At 37.5% G+C, this 21324-nt stretch overlaps 2 protein-coding genes across 2 annotated transcripts in view; one reads left to right on the top strand and one right to left on the bottom strand.

The window, feature by feature from the left end:
• Positions 1-21324, bottom strand: part of LOC142531271 (uncharacterized) — a 39396-nt gene that overhangs the window by 3754 nt on the left and 14318 nt on the right. The window contains exons 14-19 of the mRNA XM_075637370.1: positions 12027-12097; positions 10874-10954; positions 10718-10791; positions 10379-10475; positions 10230-10289; positions 24-78 (exon numbers count right to left, since the gene is read on the bottom strand). Coding sequence (XP_075493485.1) covers positions 24-78; positions 10230-10289; positions 10379-10475; positions 10718-10791; positions 10874-10954; positions 12027-12097 — 438 coding nt within the window. The remainder of the gene's footprint in view (positions 1-23; positions 79-10229; positions 10290-10378; positions 10476-10717; positions 10792-10873; positions 10955-12026; positions 12098-21324) is intronic.
• LOC142531209 (uncharacterized) lies at positions 12281-15537 on the top strand. The gene is made up of 2 exons (XM_075637293.1): positions 12281-15237; positions 15327-15537. Exon 1 carries the CDS (start codon positions 13685-13687, stop codon positions 14909-14911), a length of 1227 nt encoding a protein of 408 aa, XP_075493408.1. The 5' UTR covers positions 12281-13684; the 3' UTR covers positions 14912-15237; positions 15327-15537.

Below are 21324 nucleotides of genomic sequence, written 5' to 3'. Positions count from 1 at the left end.
AGTGAACAAAAACCAATGCATACTCGAATCACACAAAGGGTCTTGAAGATTTCTTCGATATGGTGAAAGCTGCGTCTCCTGCATAAGATGCAAACCATCAAGATATTAGATAAAGCAAAAGTAACATACGCTACCAGAGCCATAATTACCGTTAAATAACATTTCTTTTAAAGGACAAGAGCATTCAACACACCCAAACTCATCGGCACAAATTTATAGGGTGAAACACATAATCACAAGAGGATGTGTCATATTTGAGTTCTAGAAATATCTAGCACCAAAACTCTAAGCGAGTGAGATTTCAAATATGTATCCTTGACAAAAGATGAATGCACTCTACGTGTATTGTATTAAATTTCCTTTTTATTCAGTGCGGAGTGGAAGGAGAGATCACTCATAGCATGTGTATTGACCACCCCAAGAATCTCTCCCCTTGCAACTTTAATCTTCTTTTCCCACTTAATTTCTATTTTATTATGAATTTTGTTCTGAAATTAGAATTGTAGCACGGCAAATGATTAGGTCACAACGGAAACCAGACCGTGCTACATTAATATAACCATGAAAATATATATGAAAACTTCCTGGAAACTGCTGCTGAAGAAAACAACTATCAAGTCTCTTTAACTTCATAGAGAGTGTCAGAAATACTAATTATCATTGATCAGCATGAATACACAGCACCGTGAAAGAGTGTCCTGAAAAATTCCAAAAATTTGTTGATAACAACAAATTCTGGCCCTGATTTTACATTAACAAACTGATATTTACAATGATGTATACAGAATCCTTAATTAATCATAACAATCTTTTCTTGAAAAATACATCCATTAGTACTCTGGTCTTGTAATTTCTTAAAGCCTTCCATATTTGGCCTTGAGCTAGCTTTTGGGTGGAGTTAGGCCCAAACCCTAATCTTAACATGGTATTACATCTTTAAGGTTAGATCCATCTGAGTCCTCTTCTTCTTCTTTTTTCTCTACGATAACAACGCACCTCCAAACAACAATGTATACCGACTCGTCCAAGTCTTCAACCTCATCCTGCGACTCCATCCCATAAAAACATGTCACTTCTCTTTCCAGGAGTGACATCTCATCTCTTCAAATAACGACTCATCTTTTCAATGGTCGTGTTATAGATTGTATATAAAAATATGAAATATGTAGATATGACTTACCTTGATTGTAGGGATTTGATTAGTGATTTACCTTGATTGTAGGGATTGGATTAGTCTACTTTCCTAACATAGGACTAAAAGTTTGTATATATTTGTGTATATGACTAATGAATAAGACATACTGAAATGTATTCTTCCTTCATACTTGCCTTATATTTAGTTACATGGTATCAGAGAGCACAAACAAGTAGTGGAAAGAGTACGGAAATTTGGGCCATTTGTTTTATTGACAGTTTGTTCTCATTGCCGGCATAGGAAGAAGGACCACTCACCGATTTGCGCTATCCCAGTGCTACGTCGCCGGTGCGACATGGTGCGTTTGTCGCCAGAAATCTCTTTAGCTTTCACTATCCTGCTCGCCCCGCTCCATATACCACTCATAAATACCTGGTTACATCGGCATCTGTTCAGGTGTGGGACTTTTTGTGCAACAGGTTCAAAGTTTTTGATATTTCAAATTTAGTCCTCTGTTTCCTTTGTTCTTACTGCCATTTGGTGATATGGCTGAGAAGAAATCTGTAGGCGGTGTCTGACGTTGTTCATGTGTTCTCAAAGATCACGGAACATAAACCAAATGGCTCTAATTATCTTGATTGGAGTGAGATGGATAACCATATGTGATATGACTAACAACCCACCTACAGATGAATCAAAACAGACGTGGTTGAAAGAGGATGCTCGGTTATGTTTACAAATACGAAATTCCATTGATAATGAAGTAATTGGTCTGATTACTTACTGTGAATGAACAGATGAAATATCTAAATTTCTTGTATTCTGGAAATGGGGATATTTCGTAATTTATGAGGTGTGCAAAGCCTTTTATTGTGCAGAAAAACAAGATGTTTCTTACAACCTATTTCATGGAGTTTAAAAAGACTTACTGGAAAACTTAAGCATGTTATTACCATTCAGCCTTGATGTGAAAGTACAACAAGCTCAACGAGAAAAAATGGCTGCAATGAGTTTTTTAACTGAGCTTCCTCATGAGTTTGAAACTGCTAATTCTCATATTTTCTCTAGTACTGATATTTCATCTTTGCAAGAAACATTTAGTAAGGTGTTATGTACAACGAACTCTACACCTGTTGGACTTGATAGTGCTCTTGTTGGTCGAAATAACATATCTGAATTTGGAAGACAACAGCACAAACGTGGTAGTGAAGGAGTGGGGACAAGCAACTATGACAAAAATCTTGACACTCGAGGAAAGGAATTCGGAGGTATTGTTTGCCACTATTGTCATAAGTCGGGCCATATGAAACATGATTGCAGGAAATTGCATAATAAGAAAACTCAGTCAGCGTGAGCAGTTAGTCACGATTTCCGCTTATGAATATGCCAAATTCTCTCAATACCAAAAAATCATTAAAATCTCCACCAGTTACTGCCATCACTAAGTCAAGTAAACCAAATGCATGTCTTGTTTCCTCATCCATCAAGTGTGTCATTGATTCTGGTGTCACGTATCATATGACAGGCAATACTAAATTGTTCTCCGTTACTTTTAGCAAATGGGTCAACCTCTGATGTTCTAGGGTCTGGCACAATTACTCTCACTCCTTCGATTTTCTTACACTCTGTCTTAAGCTTACCTCAATTGTCGTTTAATTTAATTTATGTCACTCGTGCTATTTAATTGTTATGTCTCATTCTTTCCAAGCTACTGTTTATTTCAGGAACTTACGACAAAGAAGATTATTGCTAAAAGACACAAGTCTGGGGGCCTCCACGTTCTTGATCCACAAGCATCAAAGTTCATCGTTTGTTCTAGAATAACCACTGGTACTTTGTCCAGCGCCTGTTCTGGAATAACCACTCCATTTGAAGCTCATTGTCAGTTGGGTCATCATTCTCTCCCAGTGTTGAAACTTTGTCAACAATTTTATACACTATCCTCATTAGATTGTGATTCTTGTTAGTTTGCAAAACACCATTGTCTTAGTTCCAGCCCAAGATTCAATAAACGATCCAGTACTACTTTTGAATTATTTCATTCAGATGTTTGGGGACCTTGTCCTGTTGTGTCTCAAAGTCGGATTAAATATTTTTTTACTTTAGTTGACGATTATTCTCGTATGACATGGTTATATTTAATGAAGAGTCGTTCTGAGTTATTCTTTCATTTATATGCCCTTTATGCTTAGATTCAAACTAAATTTAATGTTCCTATACAAATATTGCAAAGTGATAATGCTAAGCATACCTCTAGTGTAGACACACCCTCTCAAAATGGAGTTGTGAAGAGAAAGAATAGACACCTTCTCGAAACTCCCAAGAGATTTATTATTTCAAATGCATGTTCCTAAATGGTTTTGGGCTGATGCAGTTTCCATAGCTTGCTTTCTAATTAATTGTATGCCATGCTTTGTTCTTCATGGTGAGTCTCCTTACCATGTTCTCTTTTCAAGAAAGCTATTTTTTCCGTTTGAACAAAGAACATTTGGTTTTACTTGCTTTGTTCGGGATATACGTCCTCATGTCACAAAACTTGATCCCATATCTCTGAAGTGTGTTTTCTTGAATATTCTCGGTTCAAAAAGAATATAGATATTATTCTCCTAATCTTAGCAAATATTTGGTTTCCGTCGATATTACTTTTCTTGAAACTACACCTTTATTTCCATCTATAGATAGTCCTAGTCAGGGGAGGATGATGATCTGTAAATCTATAATGTCACATCCTCTATTTCTATTCTTACTGAATTTGTTACCATTGTTGTTAAAGACTCAAGGTGTGCTAAGGCACAAAGAAGTCCTAGAGCATGAGGCGCAAAGGGAGGTGCACGCCTCATCAAAGCAAGGCGCACTAATATGTTGGTAGAAATCTTTAATTAAGAAATCTCCTCATGTTGGTAGATTTTGTTCCTTAATTTTAATATCCTTCTTACCATAGTAAGTACAGTGATTTTCTCCACTAATATGTCCAGTCAATCAATTTAGATTCTAGTCTAGTTTATAGCTCTATCTATATATGTAATTTTCGAATATTTTAGGAAATAACGCCTCAATTATTTTTATTTTTTTAAAAAAAGAAAGATATAATATGACTTTTCTTAGACGTGCTTATTTTCTTCTAGGGTTTGGTAGGATTTTCTTTTCTATTTTTCTTTTTATCTTAAAAATTTTAAGAGAACGGACAAAAAAATGAAAAGCCCACTCAAGCGCACTTACGCGCGTCTCAATGGGCTTCAAAGGCGCCTGGAATCGCCTGTAACAACTATGTCTGTTACTGTTAAGCATCCCATACAACATGTTTATTCTCGGCGACATCTTCTTCCTAACCCATGTCCAGCACCAGCTTCTTCGTTGCTAGATTTAAAGCCAACCTTGTTGCTAAAGGTTGTGCCCAAACTTATGGTGTGAATTATTCTGATACGCTCTCTCATGTTGCTAACTTACTTCACTGGGGTTATTTATTCCATGGCAAGCACTCAAAATTGGCCCTTACATCAGTTAGACATAAAAATGTTTTTCTTCATGGTGACCTCAAGGGGAAGTCTATATGGAGCAACAACTCGGCATTGTTGCTCAAGGGGAGTAAGGGAAAGTGTTTTGCCTTCGAAAATCTTTATATGGTTTGAAACGGATCCCTCGGTCATAGTATGGCAAATTTATTGAGCAGTTTGAAATGATATTGCAGGCATTTCATCTCTTAAGTCCTTTCTTCACAGCCATTTTCATACAAAAGATTTAAGGAGTTTAAAATACTTCTTGGGTGTTGAGGTAACAAGAAGTAAGAAAAAAAAGGTTTATTGTCTGAAACATGAAAATTGGAGGCTAAATCATGTAATACTCCAAGGATTCCTAATATGGAGCTCACAAAAGAAGGAGAATTATTTGAGAATCATGAGGTATAGAAGATTGGTTGGAAAGTTAAATTATGTCATTGTGATTCGTCCAGATATCACATATTTAGTCAGTATTTTGAGTCAATATATGGCTTCTCCAACAGTTAATCACAACTGCCCAAGTTTTGTGCTATTTGAAACGAGCACGTGGACAAGTATGTTGTATAGCAATCATGGTCATAGTAAGGTTGAGCGTTTTTAGAATTCTTACTAAGAAGCAGGTCCAAGAATGATCGAAAATCTACATCTTGTTATTGTGACTTTGTTGGGAGAAATCCAGTTTCATGGAAAAGTGAGAAGCGAAATGTGGTCTCACGATCTAGTGTAGAATCAAAATATAGAGCTATGACAAAAGCTATGTGTGAGATAATGTAGATATATGAGCTTTTGACTGAAGTAGGTCTTAAAACCTCAATACCATCTAAATTGGGGTGCGATAACCAAGCTGCTTTACATATCGCTTCCAATCCCGTATTTCATGAGCGAACAAAGCATATTGAAATCGTCATTTCATTCGTGAAAAGATTCAGCTAGGTTTGACCGCTACAGAATATGTGAAGACAGGAGAACAGCGGGGAGATATCTTCACAAAAGCTTTAAATGGAGTTCAGGATTGCAGGAATTTGATTAGTGATTTACATTGATTTTCGGGATTGATTGTAGGGATTTGTTTAAAGTCTATATATATGTGTTATGACTACTGAATAAGACATACTGAAATGCATTCTTCCTTCATATTTGCCTTCATATTTTGTTACTGGTCGCAACTACCTGCAATGGGGACAATCTGTTAAGATTGTGGTATATGCCAGCGGGAAATTAGGGTTTTATCACCGGCGAACTCCTTGTCCCAGCCCAGACCAATACTTCGTATAAATGATGGCTGGTGAATTCGATGGAATTTGCCATCAGCCAACGCTACTTGTGGTTCAAAACAGCTAAAGAGATGTGGGATGGTGCTCGAAGAATGTCCTCTAATCTTGGGAATGCCTTTCAAGTGTTCAAACTTCGGTCGAAGCTAAAAGAAGCTCATTGTCTCTCACACAATACTTCTCTAACCTCCGACATTTATCATAAGAACTTGATTTATTTTTTGAAGACAACTCCCCATGTGCTGAATGCAATGTGAAACTTCCACGGCATCTCGAGAAACAGAGGCTGTTCGACTTCTTGGCCGGTCTCAACTAGGAACTTGATGATGTCCGAGGGAGGATTGTTGTCTGAGACCCTTTCCCATCCCCTGATGATGCATTTGCAGAGGTCCGGCGTGAAGAGATGAGCCGTAAGGTGATGTTACAACTAGATGCGCAGCCACCAGTCTCGGCCCCTGAATCTTCTGCCTTAATGTCAAGGAAAACACCAGCCAAGGACAGCGACAAGGCAGACGCCATTGGTGTGACCATTGCCATCACCAAGGCCATACAAAAGAAAAATGTTGGGAGATTTTTGGTAAACCATTAAATTGGCAGCCGCAAAGAAGTCCAATGGTCGTGGTTTCCAGGCACGATCAGTTCAAGAGCAGCCTGCTTCCTGTGGCATTTCAGCCCTTTCACGAGGGAACAACTAGAGCAAATCGAATAGCACTCTTCATGCATCAGACGGCTCATTCAGTCCTCCTGTCGGGTCATGTTCCCTGACCCAGTCTGGTATACTCCACTCCAATTTTAATTCTGGCCTTATACCATCTTGGATTATTGATTCCGGAGGACTTTAATTTTTTGTGCTCTTATACTCCCTGTACTGATAACATAACAGTCAAGATAGCTGATGGTACACTCACTTAGGTCGATGGGTTTAGTAACATTCAAGTTTCCGAGGGAATTACCTTGCAAAATGTTTTTCCTGTTCCTTCTTTGTGCTGCAATCTCATATCTTTTAGTAAAATGACTCGTGACAGTAATTGTATTGCTAAATTCTTGCCTGTTTCGTGTCAATTTCAGGACCGACTATTGGGGAGGATGATTGGCAATCCTAAGCTTTGCGGTGGCCTTTCCTATTTTGAGCATTCTTCATCTTCTAGTCGACAGTCTCTGGTTCCTAGTGATATGGCTAGTCCTGTTTAAAAATTTTAAGAAATAAAGTCGCAGCACTTTAGATTAAGTCATCCCAGTTTCTGTTATTTAGCTCGGTTGTTTCTTTCATTGTTAAAAAATAATAAAGATTTCAGTTTACTTCAGTGTGAATTTTGTGAACTTGCCAAACATACTCGTGTCTCCTTCTCACCAAAGCCATACACACCATCTACCCTATTTTCACTAATTCACAGTGACACATGGGAACCTTCACAAAATTTCAAATCGTAACAGAAAAAGATGGTTTTTATCTTTCATTGACGCCCACATGAGTTACATGGGTTTACCTACTCCAGAATAAGTCCGATACAACTACTATTTTCCAAAATTTCTACAAGATGATTCAAACTCAGTTTCATGCTCATATCCGCACCCTTGGAACAGACAACGGTAATACTTCAACACCATTCTCGGTAATTATCTACGAAACCATGGGATTGTCCACCAAAGTTCTTGTGTAATACTCCACAACAAATAGTTTCCAAAAGAAAAAACCGTCATCTCTTAGAGATTGCCCGTGCTCTAATGTTCAAAAAGAATGTGACTAAGTTTCTATGGGGGGATGCAGTACTTAGAGCTGCCTATCTTATTAATCGCCCACCTAGTCATCCTCTAAATTTCAGCACTCCCACATCTGTCTTGACTTCCCTCTTCCCTCGTATATCTACCTTCGCTAACCTTCCACCCGAGACCTTTGGGTGTACCGCCTTTGTGCAAATTTATGACCATCATCGAAGTAAGCTTGATCCTAGGGCTGTCAAAACCATTTTTTTGGGGTACTCTCCTACTCAGAAAAGGTATTGTTGTTATTGTCCTCAAACAAAAAAACATTTTGTCTCTTGTGACGTCACCTTCTTTGAAAATACTTTTTATTTCACTCCACCTCTCCTCTCAGTCCTCTCCTAAATATTAGCCCAGACACAACATATTCCATCTGTCCTGATTCTATCAGCCCTCCAATCAATTGGTTCACATCTGCAGTGTCAGAACCTGTTTCCAAGCCTACCTCAATACTGTCAGAAACAAGGGGAAACTCGACAGTCGACACCTCAACCAAATATGTATACTCAAGACGAAAGCCTCGATGTATTAAAGATATTGTAAATCCTAACCACAGCCAAGAGCCCGACCCGATAGCAGATCCTCTATCAGGTACCATTCTTGATCTTGATGTTCCCATAGCCATTAGGAAAGGTGCAAGATCATGCACTCAACACCCCATTTCCAAATTTGTTTCTTTTTCAAATTTATCTCCTTCCTTGTGTGCTTTCACTTCAAAATTGTCTAGGATAACCATTCCCAGGTCAGTTCAGGAAGCTCTAGATGTTCCCGAATGGAAAGCTGCAGCGTTAGAGGAAATGCGTGCCTTAAAGCAGAACAACACCTGGAACTTGGTGGAATTATCATGGGGAAAAAACACAGTGAGCTATAAATGGGTATTTACGGGTAAAATATGGGGCAGATAACTCAATCGAAAAGCACAAAGCACAGTTAGTTGCCAAAGGCTTCACTCAACTTACGGTATTGATTATGCCAAAACATTAGCACAAGCTCAATAATGTAAGAATTTTTCTATCATTGACAGCTAACCTTTATTGGCCCTTAAAAAACGTGATATAAAAAATGTGTTCCCTAACAGTAATCTAGAAGAGGAAGTTTACATGAGCCAACCCCAGACAAGCTGGGAAAACAGATGGTATGCAAACTCAACAAGTCAATTTACGGACCGAAACAGTTTCCACGTGCATGGTTTGACAGATTTTCCAGTGTCTTCAAGAAGATTGGATACAGTTAGGGGGAAGCAGATCAACCACTTTTCGTGAAACATTATGAGAAAGGAAAGATCACCATTATCATCATACATGTGGAAGATTGTCAAGAGATGGAAGAAGTGACACATATGATGGCAAGGGAATTTGAGGTTAAAGACCTTGGAACCTATGCGATATTTCTTGGGAATGGAAATTGCTAGGACAAAAATGGCATTTCTTTCCCAAAGAAAATATACTTTGGACTTGCTAGAAGAAACGAGCATGTTGGGGTGTAAGCCGACTAAAGATACCAATTGAATTGGGGAATAAAAAAATTGAAGGAAAAACAGTGGATATTGGAAGATATCAGCGTCTTGTTAGGAAATTTATCTTTTACATACTCGACCCGACATTGGTTTTGCAGTGAGCCTAGTAAGTCAATATATGCCATGTCAAGGTCATCTAGATGCAATCTATAGAATCCTCAGATACCTGAAACAAACTCCGGGGAGAGGCTTATTCTTCGCAAAGAAAGATGATCGAAGAGTGGATATATTTATAGATGCAGATTGGGATGGTTCGAACTCTGATAGAAAGTCTACATAAGGATATTGAACAGAGGTATAAGGAAATCTAGTGACATGGCGAAGCAAAAAACAGTCAGTGGTTTGCAAGGAGTAGTGCAGGAGCTGATATGGAGCCATGACACATGGAGTTTGTGAGCTCATCTCGATTGAGAGTGTATTGACAGAACTGAAAATAGAATGCAAAGACCCTATGCAGCTCTATTGTGACAATAAGTCGACTATCGGCATAGCTCACAACCCAGTTCATCATGATAGAGCCAAACATGTGGAAGTGAATCGATACTTCATCAAAGACAAGTTAGATGAAGGGATTATCAGCATTGAATATGTACCCACATCCAATCAACTTGCTGATATACTTAAAAAAAAGATTGTCAGAACAAGGTCATGAATTTCCGATCGGTAAGCTTGGCCTCGTCAACGTATATTGTCAAGTTTGAGGAGAAGTGTGGATAAAGCCTATCAAGAATACTTTATGATTTAGTGAAACATTTTATAATATTTGTTGTGATTTGATTATATTTGATAGTAGAGTTTAAATCTTTGAAAATAGGTAGGATGATATTTTTTACTTATTTTGTGGAAGTAGTTGTACTTCTTGTAGTCTATATAACGTGTACTATACCCATGAGATTAATGAATTGATTTCTCTCATATCTTTATATCTCATTCGTTTTGTTTGTTTCTCATCTCGACCTTCACTTAGTGATTTATTATGATCACTGCATCTACTTCGATATCATTCTAAGCACGTGACAATAATAATCAACCAGAAACAGCCAATTCACCTGATCAACAACATTTCCATGAGCATCCTGGGTAAGAGGACGATAATCTCCGAGGAAGAACTGTTGGATATTTAAACTGCCAGTCAGAATCGTCTAAGCAATTCCAAAACTCACAACTTACAACATAAAATTATGTGTCATTCATATACCTGATCATATTTAGCATCCTTCTGGGACTCTCCTTGACCAGTGTTTAGAAGATATATTTGACCAACGTCATCGGAGAGCACAATAGATGTGCCGTCCCTACATAACCAAAAAACATCTAGAAACTACCATAATTCAAATAATACCAGTAAGCTGGCTTCCAAGAAAAATAAGATACAACAGTAAATTTATAAATTCTAACTGATATTATAATTATAAACAATAAAAATCTACGTCTTACAGGTATGCCCGTAGACAGACACCATAAACCATGAATAAAGCACTTGCTTTCACTGTCAAAAGACTCGAAACAACGGGAAAGGCATATTAGAATAACTCACTGTGAAAACCTTCCATCAACCAACTTAAAGCGTCCACCAATGTCGTATACTCGTATTGGAGTACCCTCCCATATCTAGGAATACATGGAAAAAATGATTTTGACAAAAATGATGTATCATTCAGGAAATCTGCTAAACAAAAGAGCCATCACTTACATCCCACACTATTGTTTTCCCATCATACCCAGCACTCATTGCAACCCTTGGGTTAAAAGGATGAACATCCAAAACATAAGTCTGCCAGATAGCAAAAGTATATATTGTGCTTAAAATCCATACGAGTTAAATGCAGAATCTATAACTCTAAGAATTTTCAAAATCAAACTGTAAGCAAAGCAGCTCCATTGTCTCGTACAAGCTTAGAAGCTCTCAACTTACAAAATCAATGCTCTCCATGTTACCACTTCCAAAAAATGTAATAGAAGTGTAAATGCAATGGATTTTACAGCAAATGAAAGGTGTCGCCACCTTTAGAGGAAGAAGTAACTGTAGTTTGATTCTTACACATCAAAAAGCGCCTTTATATCCCCGTGGCATCTTCAACAGCATTTAATGTATAGCTCAACACAAACAGATAATAAAAGTTTTTCACAATTTACTGCTCCCATTTTAATACTGAAGTTGAGATTATGAGAGCTAAAAAATCCAACTAAAAGGCTAGACTGTCCCAACCGATTGCCCAACACAAACCACAACGTGTGCACCTTGAATGTCAAGTGAGTTGGTCTCAGGCTGATATTTAAAAAATACAATCAAGGATTTTGGCTCAGGTTATTATTAAACGAACAAAAAAAAATCGTACTCAACCCCGATGTGTTTGTGTGCTTGTGCACACATTAAAAGACTTTTTGATCCAAATATAAAATGTAAGGTCTTCTTTCTATCTTATATCAAAGCTAATTTATCAATAATTTTAAATTACTCATCCGTCAACACTCAGGTTCAAGTTTCAGGACCTCAACTAAACTTCAAAGGGCACAGGTAGGGTGTAAGTTATTCAAGTTGACTCAAATATTATCTAACTTGTATCAAATTATGGTAAATTATTTTGTTTGTGAGCCACTTGTGAGTATCAAAATCTTTATTAATATTTATAACACGTTCAAAATTAAATTAGCACATTAACTCGATCCATAATTTAAGTTTTTGTTTAATAGAACTCGATATTTGAGTTTAAGTCAAACGAATCGATCTACAATTTAAACTCTACTCGAAGCCAAATTCAAAACTAAAATAGTTACAAATTTAAAACGATTACCATTTTAGGTCAATTTGAATATCTATCTAAAAAGTTCAAATATAGACTTACAGATGCCATATGACCCGCCAAAGAGTGCACCAAACTGCCATCGTTAGCATTCCAAACACATATTCTGTTATCTGAGAAGAAAATAAAAAAGGTTTAAAAGATTTTCGCTCCAAGAAACCACATAGATCTCTTGCTTGATAGGCTTCAGATTATAACTTAAATCAGCATAGATTAAAAAAAAAAAACACACACACACACAGACACACACACATATATATCTATATATGTCAATGCAAACAAAGAAAAGAAAGAGGATACAAGAGGCCAAAGATCAACATTTACAAATAGAGACTTAATGATCGGACAAATATCACTTTTTTACATAGAAAATAAGAGCCTTTAAATCATTAACTACAATTGTTCCTAACCGACTATTTTTCTTATTTCATGCCTCGTAGCTTCACCTGAGCCCGCGAGGTATGGAGCTAGTTTAACTGTATCTTGATCACATTCTGTCATGAGCCTCCATTGCACCAATATTGAAAGTTCAAGCCCAAAGGATTATTTTGTTATAATCTTCTGTAGGATTTGCTGTTATCTTATCAATTTAGTTAAGTTTTAAATAAATAAAATCATTTCATAGACAGACTGATCTTTTATTTATATTAGGATAAGGTTTTCTTTATTTGAATTATTGTATTCTACTGTAAATAGAGTGTGATTCTATTAATAAAATTATCGAGAAAATTATATATAATATTGTGTTAGGAGATCTAAGGTTCTCTTCCATTGAGCATTAGATCGTGAGGTTATCTCAAAATGAGCCTCGAAACACAATCCAAAATACATTGATCATCCCATAACATGATCCAAACCTGGGATCATAACAAATCGGTATCAGAGCCAACTGTTATGGAGGATTTTCACACCTTGCAGCAACAATTCGAAGCATTTATTCAGATGTACAAGGAAGATAGGGCTGCAAACTATGTAGCACGGATACCTTGAAATTTTTTTTTGAAGTATCGGATACGGATACGATACGCGGACACGCGTGTCGGATACCCCAAAATCCGTGTCGTTGACTTTTTTTAGGGTTGACCAGCCGGATACGTTTTGGACACGGCGAGGACACGACATGGATATGGCTGTGGATACGTTTTTCGGATACGTTTGGGCAAAATTGCAAATATTTAAAAGTTTTAGGGGTTAATTACAAAAATTAAAATTGCTAAGGACTAAAAGGAAAATACTTTAACATATATTGGGCTGGGCTTTTTAAATTTCAATATGCATTTGTCGTCTCTTTCTTTCTATTTCTGCTGAAGCCGCTCTCAACTCATCGCGTCGCCCTTCTTCTCTATTTCTGCCGCTGCAACTGCCGCCATCGCCGCCGCCGCCTGCAACCAAGAGGATAGTAATCTTTTTTGCATCTCTATTATCATAAATAAATTAACTTTAATTTTTTTTTAAATCTCTTGGTTATACAGTGAGTTTTCTATCTCTTGTTTTACTATAGGAAAATAATTTCATTCATCACAAAAAAGTTTAATGTTATAACATTATTTGTAAGAAAGAGGCTTAGAGTGAACTATTGGCTATACAGTGAACTAATTGTTGTAAACTAGAATTTGGTCAATTTGGATGACAGCGTATTCCATGGGCCATGGCTGACTTTATGTTTCTTGCTTTTCATAACTTCAAACAGCCTATTTGCAATGGAAATTTTTCAAAAGGAGAGTATACAAGAGGATGTAGATGATTTTTCTCCTTTGTGGAAATTTGTAACGAAGATTGAAAAGGGAGCTGACGGAGGAAATGTTACTTGGTCATGTAACATATGTACTAAAGTGTGCAAGGGATCGTACTCGAGGGTGAAAGCACACCTATTGAAACTCAAAGGACTTGGAATTGCGGGTTGTGTGGCTGTTTCAATAGATCAAATAAAACATATGCAACAAATTCTGGATGACGCAGAATCGAGAAGGAAAAATGCTAGACCGAAAGAAGTACAATTACCTTCATCATCTGCATCAAACATGGCTTCAAAATCCTCATGCAGTAGTCCTTTCTCTTTGCAAAGTGACGATACAACAAAGAAGAGGAAAGGAACACTTGGCTCTCTTGAAAAAGCTTTTAATTTGAACGCGAGAGATGAGCTGCATTCTGAAATTGCGAGGTTGTTTTACACAGGGGGATTATCTTTCAATATTGCTAGAAATCCTCATTATATTCGTGCTTTCAGTATGGCTACTCAACGAACGATTCCAGGTTATCTTCCACCGGGATACAATTTATTGAGAACTACACTTCTTCAAAGAGAAAAAGCTCATATTGAAAAGTTGTTGGAGCCAACAAAAGCTGCTTGGAAACAAAAAGGTGTTAGTATTTGTAGTGATGGGGGGTCAGATGTACAAAGAAGACCACTTATTAATATCATGGCAGTGTGTGAAAGTGGTCCTATGTTTCTAAAAGCAATAAATTGTGAAGGTGAGTACAAGGATAAAAGTTTCATCTCTAAGTTGCTCATTGATGCCATAAACGAAGTGGGACATCAGAATGTTGTCCAAGTGGTCACAGATAATGCTCCCGTATGCAAGGCCACTGGGTTACTTGTTGAGGCAAAGTACCCACACATATTTTGGACACCTTGTGTTGTGCATACTTTGAATCTTGCTTTGAAGAATATTTGTGCACCGATTGACTCCGTACAAAACAAAGAAGTCTTTGAAGAGTGCAAGTGGATAGCAGAAGTATCAGATAATGCTTTGATGATCAAGAATTTTATAATGAATCACAATATGAGATTATCGATGTTCAACGATAACTCGAACTTGAAGATGCTCTCACTTGCAGAGACTCGATTTGCTTCCATAATCATTATGCTTAAAAGGTTCAGGCAAATCAAGAAATGTCTTGAAAACATGGTCATTAGTGAAAGATGAGATCTGTACGATGAGGATGATGTACTGAAGGCTAGGGCAGTGAAGTACAAGATATTAGATGATCAATTCTGGGAAAACATTGATTATATACTTTCTTTCACAAGTCCAATTTATGAGATGCTAAGGAAAGCAGACACTGATCATCCTTGTCTTCATTTAGTATATGAGTGGTGGGATGAAATGATAGAGAAGATTAGGGTTGCTATCTCGAAAGGGCCTCACAGTGGAGATTCAAAGTTTTATGAGATTGTTCATGATATTCTGGTGCACCGATGGAATAAAAGCAATACACCTCTACATTGTTTGGCGCATTCTTTGAATCCGAGGTAAAACTCTAAAAAATTTAACTAAGTTTTAGCAAATTATACATATCAGTTCATATTTAATTATCAATCTTTTTATATAGATATTACAGCAATGAGTGGCTACAAGAATCTCCCAATCGTCTTCCTCCTCATAGGGATATCGAAGTTTCAAGAGAAAGAAAAAAGTGCATCGAAAGATATTATTCTTGTTCATCAGAACGAAAAAGTGTCAACGAGGAGTTTGCCTCTTTTTCAGCCGCCATTGATGACTTTTCTGATAATGGTGCAATGCGTGATCGAGGTTTGATGTCTCCAACTAAGTGGTGGGTTATACATGGTGCTTCCACACCAATTCTTCAAAGTTTAGCTTTAAAGCTACTTGGGCAGCCTTCTTCTTCTTCTTGTTGTGAGAGAAATTGGAGCACCTACAATTTCACAAACTCATTGAAGAGAAATAAAATAACACCACAGAGAGCGGAAGATTTGGTGTATGTTCACTACAATCATCGTCTTTTATCAAGGAGGAGTCCACATTATAATGAAGGAGAAAGTAAGATGTGGGATGTTGGAGCGGATGCATTCGATTCCATGGACATGGAGGGTGCTGCTATCCTTGAAATTGCCGATTTGTCTTTTGACGAACCTGAATTGGAGTCAGTCTTATTTACTGATGAAGGCAGTGTTGCTGATGAAACCGATATGGATGTTTGATTTTTTTTTTTACTTGCTTAAGATGGATTTTGCGTTTAATATTTTGTATCTAAGATATCATGATTAATGAAATATTACATCCATCTCTATAATTTTTACTTTTCAATACTAAATTTATATAAATATAAATATTTATATATATTTTAATGATTGTCGTATCCTAGCCGTATCGTGTCTTATATTTTCAAAATTTGACATGTCGCCGTATCCGTATCGTATTTGATACGATACTCGTACCCGTATCCATGCAACATAGGCTGCAAACAAGCTCGGCAGCAAGAACACCTTGCCCAGATGGAAGCATTATCCTTAACTATCTCTGCAACAAGAACTGAGGCAGTAAGGGGTAAGGACAAGGGCAGAAGTACTAAGGAGCTGCGTTGCGCGAAGGTCCATTGCTGCGGCTAGACTAAGTGCACATACAAGAAAGAAAGATAGCAGTAGTATGAAAGGTATGGACGACAGGGAGCTGCATGGCAGCGGATCAGCATATGGCAGCACATTTGTGGCCAAGCCTAGAAACTCAAAATGGGATTTTCCAAAGCACAAAGGGATGTCCAATCCACTAGGATGGCTAAACAGAAGCCAACGGTTCTCTTAGAATCAACAAACACAGAAAAAATAAAAGGGTGGATTGGCTTCTTTTTAACATGAGAGCAATGTCCAATTCGATTTTTTTAAGCTGGAACAAGATTGTCCATGGTTACACAATGGGAGGAATTTAAGAACCACCGCCACCTATATGCCTATTATTTGAAATATTCCAACAGCGACAATCGTTCTTGAAGAGATCCAAGTACCTCCTTGCGTGAACTGAGGTTACCTATACTTTTCACATGGTCGGACAACCATGAACTCCAAGGGGGGAGTAATGTCATGAGCCTCCAATGCACCAATATCGAAAAATCAAGCCCAAAGGATTATTCTGCCATAATCTAATGTAACATTTGTTATTATCTTATTCTTTATTCAAGTTATAAATAAATAGGATCATTTCATCGTTAGAGTGATCTTTTATTTCTATTAGGATATGATTTTCTTTATTTGAGTCATTGTACTCTATTATAAATAGATTGCTATAGGAAAATTATTCACAATATTGTGTTAAAAGATCTAATGTTCTCTCCCAACGAGCCTTAAAACTAAGAGATCGCAAGCTTCTCTCAAAATGAACCTCGAAACACTATCCAAATACATTGATCTATATTGATGATCCATGAAGTAAAAGAAATTGCACCAACCACTGCCACCAGCCACACACACAGAGTGCATATTAAAGCACCGCAATGTGTAACATAAGGGAGAAGACCAACAACAAGCCTTTATCTCACTAGTGTGGTCAACTATGTGGATCATCCTACACTCGGTACTATATCTTCTATTATATCATCGTCTATATGTAAAAAAAACTTTATCTTGTTTTATTGTTGCTAGCCATGCCTTCTTTGGTCTCCTCTGAGTCCTCTCCCTCGGTTATGTGCGTATTTGTCATGTTTCTCACATCGAAAACCAAACAAGTGGCTGCTAGATGAAGGTCGAAAAAAGGACTATAGTTACCTCCAATCCACTACGTTTATAGATTAGTATCAAATATATTTTGCAATATTTAATTTCAATCTAGTTGATTTGATAGGATGGCATAATCTTTTAATTTGGCAGCATAATATTGTGTTGTTCCTTAATTCTTGGTATAGACTTCCCATTGTTGTATATCCACAGATGTATCTGACTCATAAAATAATATACAAGAAATTTTCCTTTGTTCTTTTCTGCACAGTATCACAAGCCGGTGTTTTGTTCCATTTCACCGCTTAATTTTTTCTATTCCTCGTCGGAGGTGTTATCTTTGGAGGAATATGTATCTATTGCAATTTCCCAGATATCCTTGGCACTGCGATAACGGAGGAAATTCTCTACGATCTCGGTCGTCATGGAATTTATTAACCAAACATAACCATGAAATTCTCCGAATTCCAGATCCAAAATTTTGGATCGTCGGATGCTAGACAAAGCGCGTCGCCAAACAAGAAGCCATCTTTCCCACGGCCACAGATAAATAGCATAATGGATTGTGACCACTGCAAATAATTCTTGCCATTCAATCGATGACAAGTAATGGGTACCGACGGAAAATCGATCGATGCGGCGTTGGAATCCAGAGTTTGGGATATTTTCAGTGTTGCCATGCCGTATTTGGTCATGTATATTATCCCTGGTGCTCTGATACCATGTAATTAGAATAGAATGAGAATTGGTGAAACACCGTATATTTCTTATTCTGAAATGTAGAGTCTACAAGAATTAAATAAACAACTAAGGAGATAAGATAAATTAATCCTAGGAATTTAAAATACAAAGATACAAATAAAGGGAGAGATAAACCGATAGATAAATTCCTATCCAACTAAGTAAATAAGATATGATCAGGTATGCAACAAGTTCTGATGCTTCAGTCCCTTGTGACAAACAAGTCTTCAAACGTCCTGGTCATACAAAGGATATGTGTTGGGAGATATATGGGAAACCACCAAATTGGCAACCGAGAAAGAGGACTGATAGTCGTGCTCTTCAAACTCAAACGACCCAAGAGCAGCTGCACACATTCCTGAAATTTCAAGCACCTTTCACTAAGGAGCAAATTGAGCGTATTGAGGAATATTGCCGTCTTCTTCACCAAACTGCACTTAATCCTTCCTCTAGCCATACTGTTGGGTCATGCTCTCTAATCCAATCCGGAAATACTTACTCTAGCTTTCATTTTAGTGTTAAAAATCATTGGATTGTCGACTCCGGAGTTTCCAATCATATGACAGGAGACTCCTGTTTGTTTTGCACTTATACTCCATGTTCTAGCCGTACCACTGTAAAAATTGCAGACGGTTCCTTGTCTTGTGTTGCTGGAACGGGTGATTCGATTATCTACTAATATTCTGCCGAAATCTGTCCTTCATGTCTCTGCATTAACGTGCAACTTAATCTTTACTAGCAAACTGACCTTTGACAGTAACTGCATGGCTAAATTTTTGTTTCTTTCTTGTCAATTTCAGGACCTATCTTCGGGGACGGCGATTGGCAGTGCTCGGACTCACAATGGCCTTTACTACTTTCAGAATGTTTCACCAAATTGTAGTCAGTCTCTGGTGTCTAAAGTTGTTTCAGATTCTTGTTCTAACATTGGGAAAATTATGTCATTGCATATGAGATTCGGTCACCCCAGTTTTGCTTATTTGAAATGTTTGTTTCCTACTTCTTATTAATAAAGAGCTTGGTTCATTGTCTTGTGAAGGGTGTCAATTAGCTAAATATACTCGAGTCTCTTACTCTCCGAAGCCATATACCCCATCTACCCCTTTTGTCCTCATCCACAGTGACTTATGGGGCCCCTCACAAATCACTACATCTCATGGCAAACATTGGTTTGTAACTTTTATCGATGATCACACAGAGGTTACAAGGGTTTATCTCATTCAAAATAAATCAAACTGTGCTCAGAATTTCATAAGATGGTATAAACTCAATTTCACACCCAAATTCGCATGTTTCGTACTTATAATGGCACGGAATACTTCAATAGCATTCTTGGCAGTTATCTGTTGGAACATGGTATCATATATTCTTGTGTTGATACCCCCACAACAAAATGAAATTTCCGAAAGAAAATTTTGTCATTTGTTAGATGTTGCTCACACTCTAATGTTTGCTATGCATGTTGCTAAGTACCTGGTGGGGGGGGGGGGGGGGGTTGCTTTTCTTCCTAAGTACCTACAGGGGGATGCCATTTTCATAGTTGCTTTTCTCATAGACCGCTTAGTCAGTCGACAATTAAACTTTGTCGCACCACTGTCACTTCTTGTTACTAAGTTCACACGTGTCTAACTCTCACCTTCCATTGAAAACATTTGGGAGCACAGCCATTGTCCACATTCATGAACAAACTCGTAGCAAACTTGATCCTAGAGCCTCAAAATTGTCTTTGTTTGACTATTCTCCAACTCAGAAAGGTTACCTTTGTTATTGTCCACAAACAAAAAGAACTTAAATTTCTCGTAACCTTTTTTGACATACCATATTTTTCTCCAACTTCGCCTCAGGAGGAAAAATCTGATGAAGCTTGTTGGAATACCCTACCTCTTCTTGGTGAAAATTCAGATACCACAACCGTTTTATTCCTCGTCCAATTCCGACAATCTCTACTATAGTTTCCCCAATACCAGAACCAAGAAGAGAACCAACGCCACAACCAAAACAAGTCTACTCACAACGAAACAAATCTCATAATAGGGAGGGTATTGCAAATCCGAAGCACAACCAAGAATCTGAACCGTTAGTATATCCAAAGTCAGGTAAAATTCTTGATTTCAATTCTCAACGTACCTATTGTTGGGGAATTACCCCGAAGCGATGCCGATCACGATGATAATATAGTGCCGAAAAATTGCGGAATAAAATAATCAACAAGGACACAAAGATTTACGTGGTTCACCCAAGATAGGCTACGTCCACGGAGCTACTGCAGATCTTTTATAACAGGAGAAATATTACAACAAGTGTATACAATAATACACTAAATATCTCACACTCTCAACCCGAGTATAACCGAGAAAATATTTTCTCTAACTCACACAAGAGAACACTCAACACTCAAATACTCTCTTTATTTTTCGAAGCTTTGTAATTGCTTCTGTTTTTGGGATATCTTTTACAATGTAAAATATGCACGTATTTATAGATGAAATTTTCCCGTATGAACGAAAGAAACCAATTTCCTCTCCTGCCAAGTTTGACGCTGTTTTTTGTTGACAAAGTCCATGTGCAATTTTCTACTCATTAATGAAGGTGGCCCTCTCACCTTCTCACCTAACATTTCTCCCACTTGAAGACTTGATTTTAATCACGTCTTCACATCATCATTGCAGCAGCTCATATATCTCCATTTATACTTGCAGTCCGACTGAAGTTGAACACAACTTCAGTTTGTCAATGGTTACTGTCTTTGTGAGCATATCGGCTGGATTCTTACTTCCAGAAATCTTCTCCAGCATCAAGATTCCATCTTCCAGCACTGATCTGATGAAATGGTACCTAACCTGTATATGCTTTGTCCTAGCATGATAAACAGGATTTTTTGCTAAATGAATAGCACTTTGATTGTCACAGTGTAATGTGCTATCTTCAAGCTTTTGACCCAATTCTTCTAGAAAGGATTTCAACCATATCATCTCCTTGCTAGCTTCTGTTACAGCAACGTACTCAGCTTCAGTAGTTGAAAGCGCAACTATCTTTTGCAGTTTAGACACCCAGCTTACGACTGTACCACCTAATGTGAACACATACCCAGTAGTACTTTTCCTGCCATCCAGGTCACCACCCATGTCGGCATCGACAAAACCTTGTAAG

The sequence above is a fragment of the Primulina tabacum genome, chromosome 17 (genome assembly GCF_025594145.1).
Source record: "Primulina tabacum isolate GXHZ01 chromosome 17, ASM2559414v2, whole genome shotgun sequence".
In the NCBI taxonomy this organism is placed as follows: Eukaryota; Viridiplantae; Streptophyta; class Magnoliopsida; order Lamiales; family Gesneriaceae; genus Primulina; species Primulina tabacum.
Note: the sequence above shows the minus strand (reverse complement) of the source record. Positions and strands in the feature narration are given on the sequence as shown.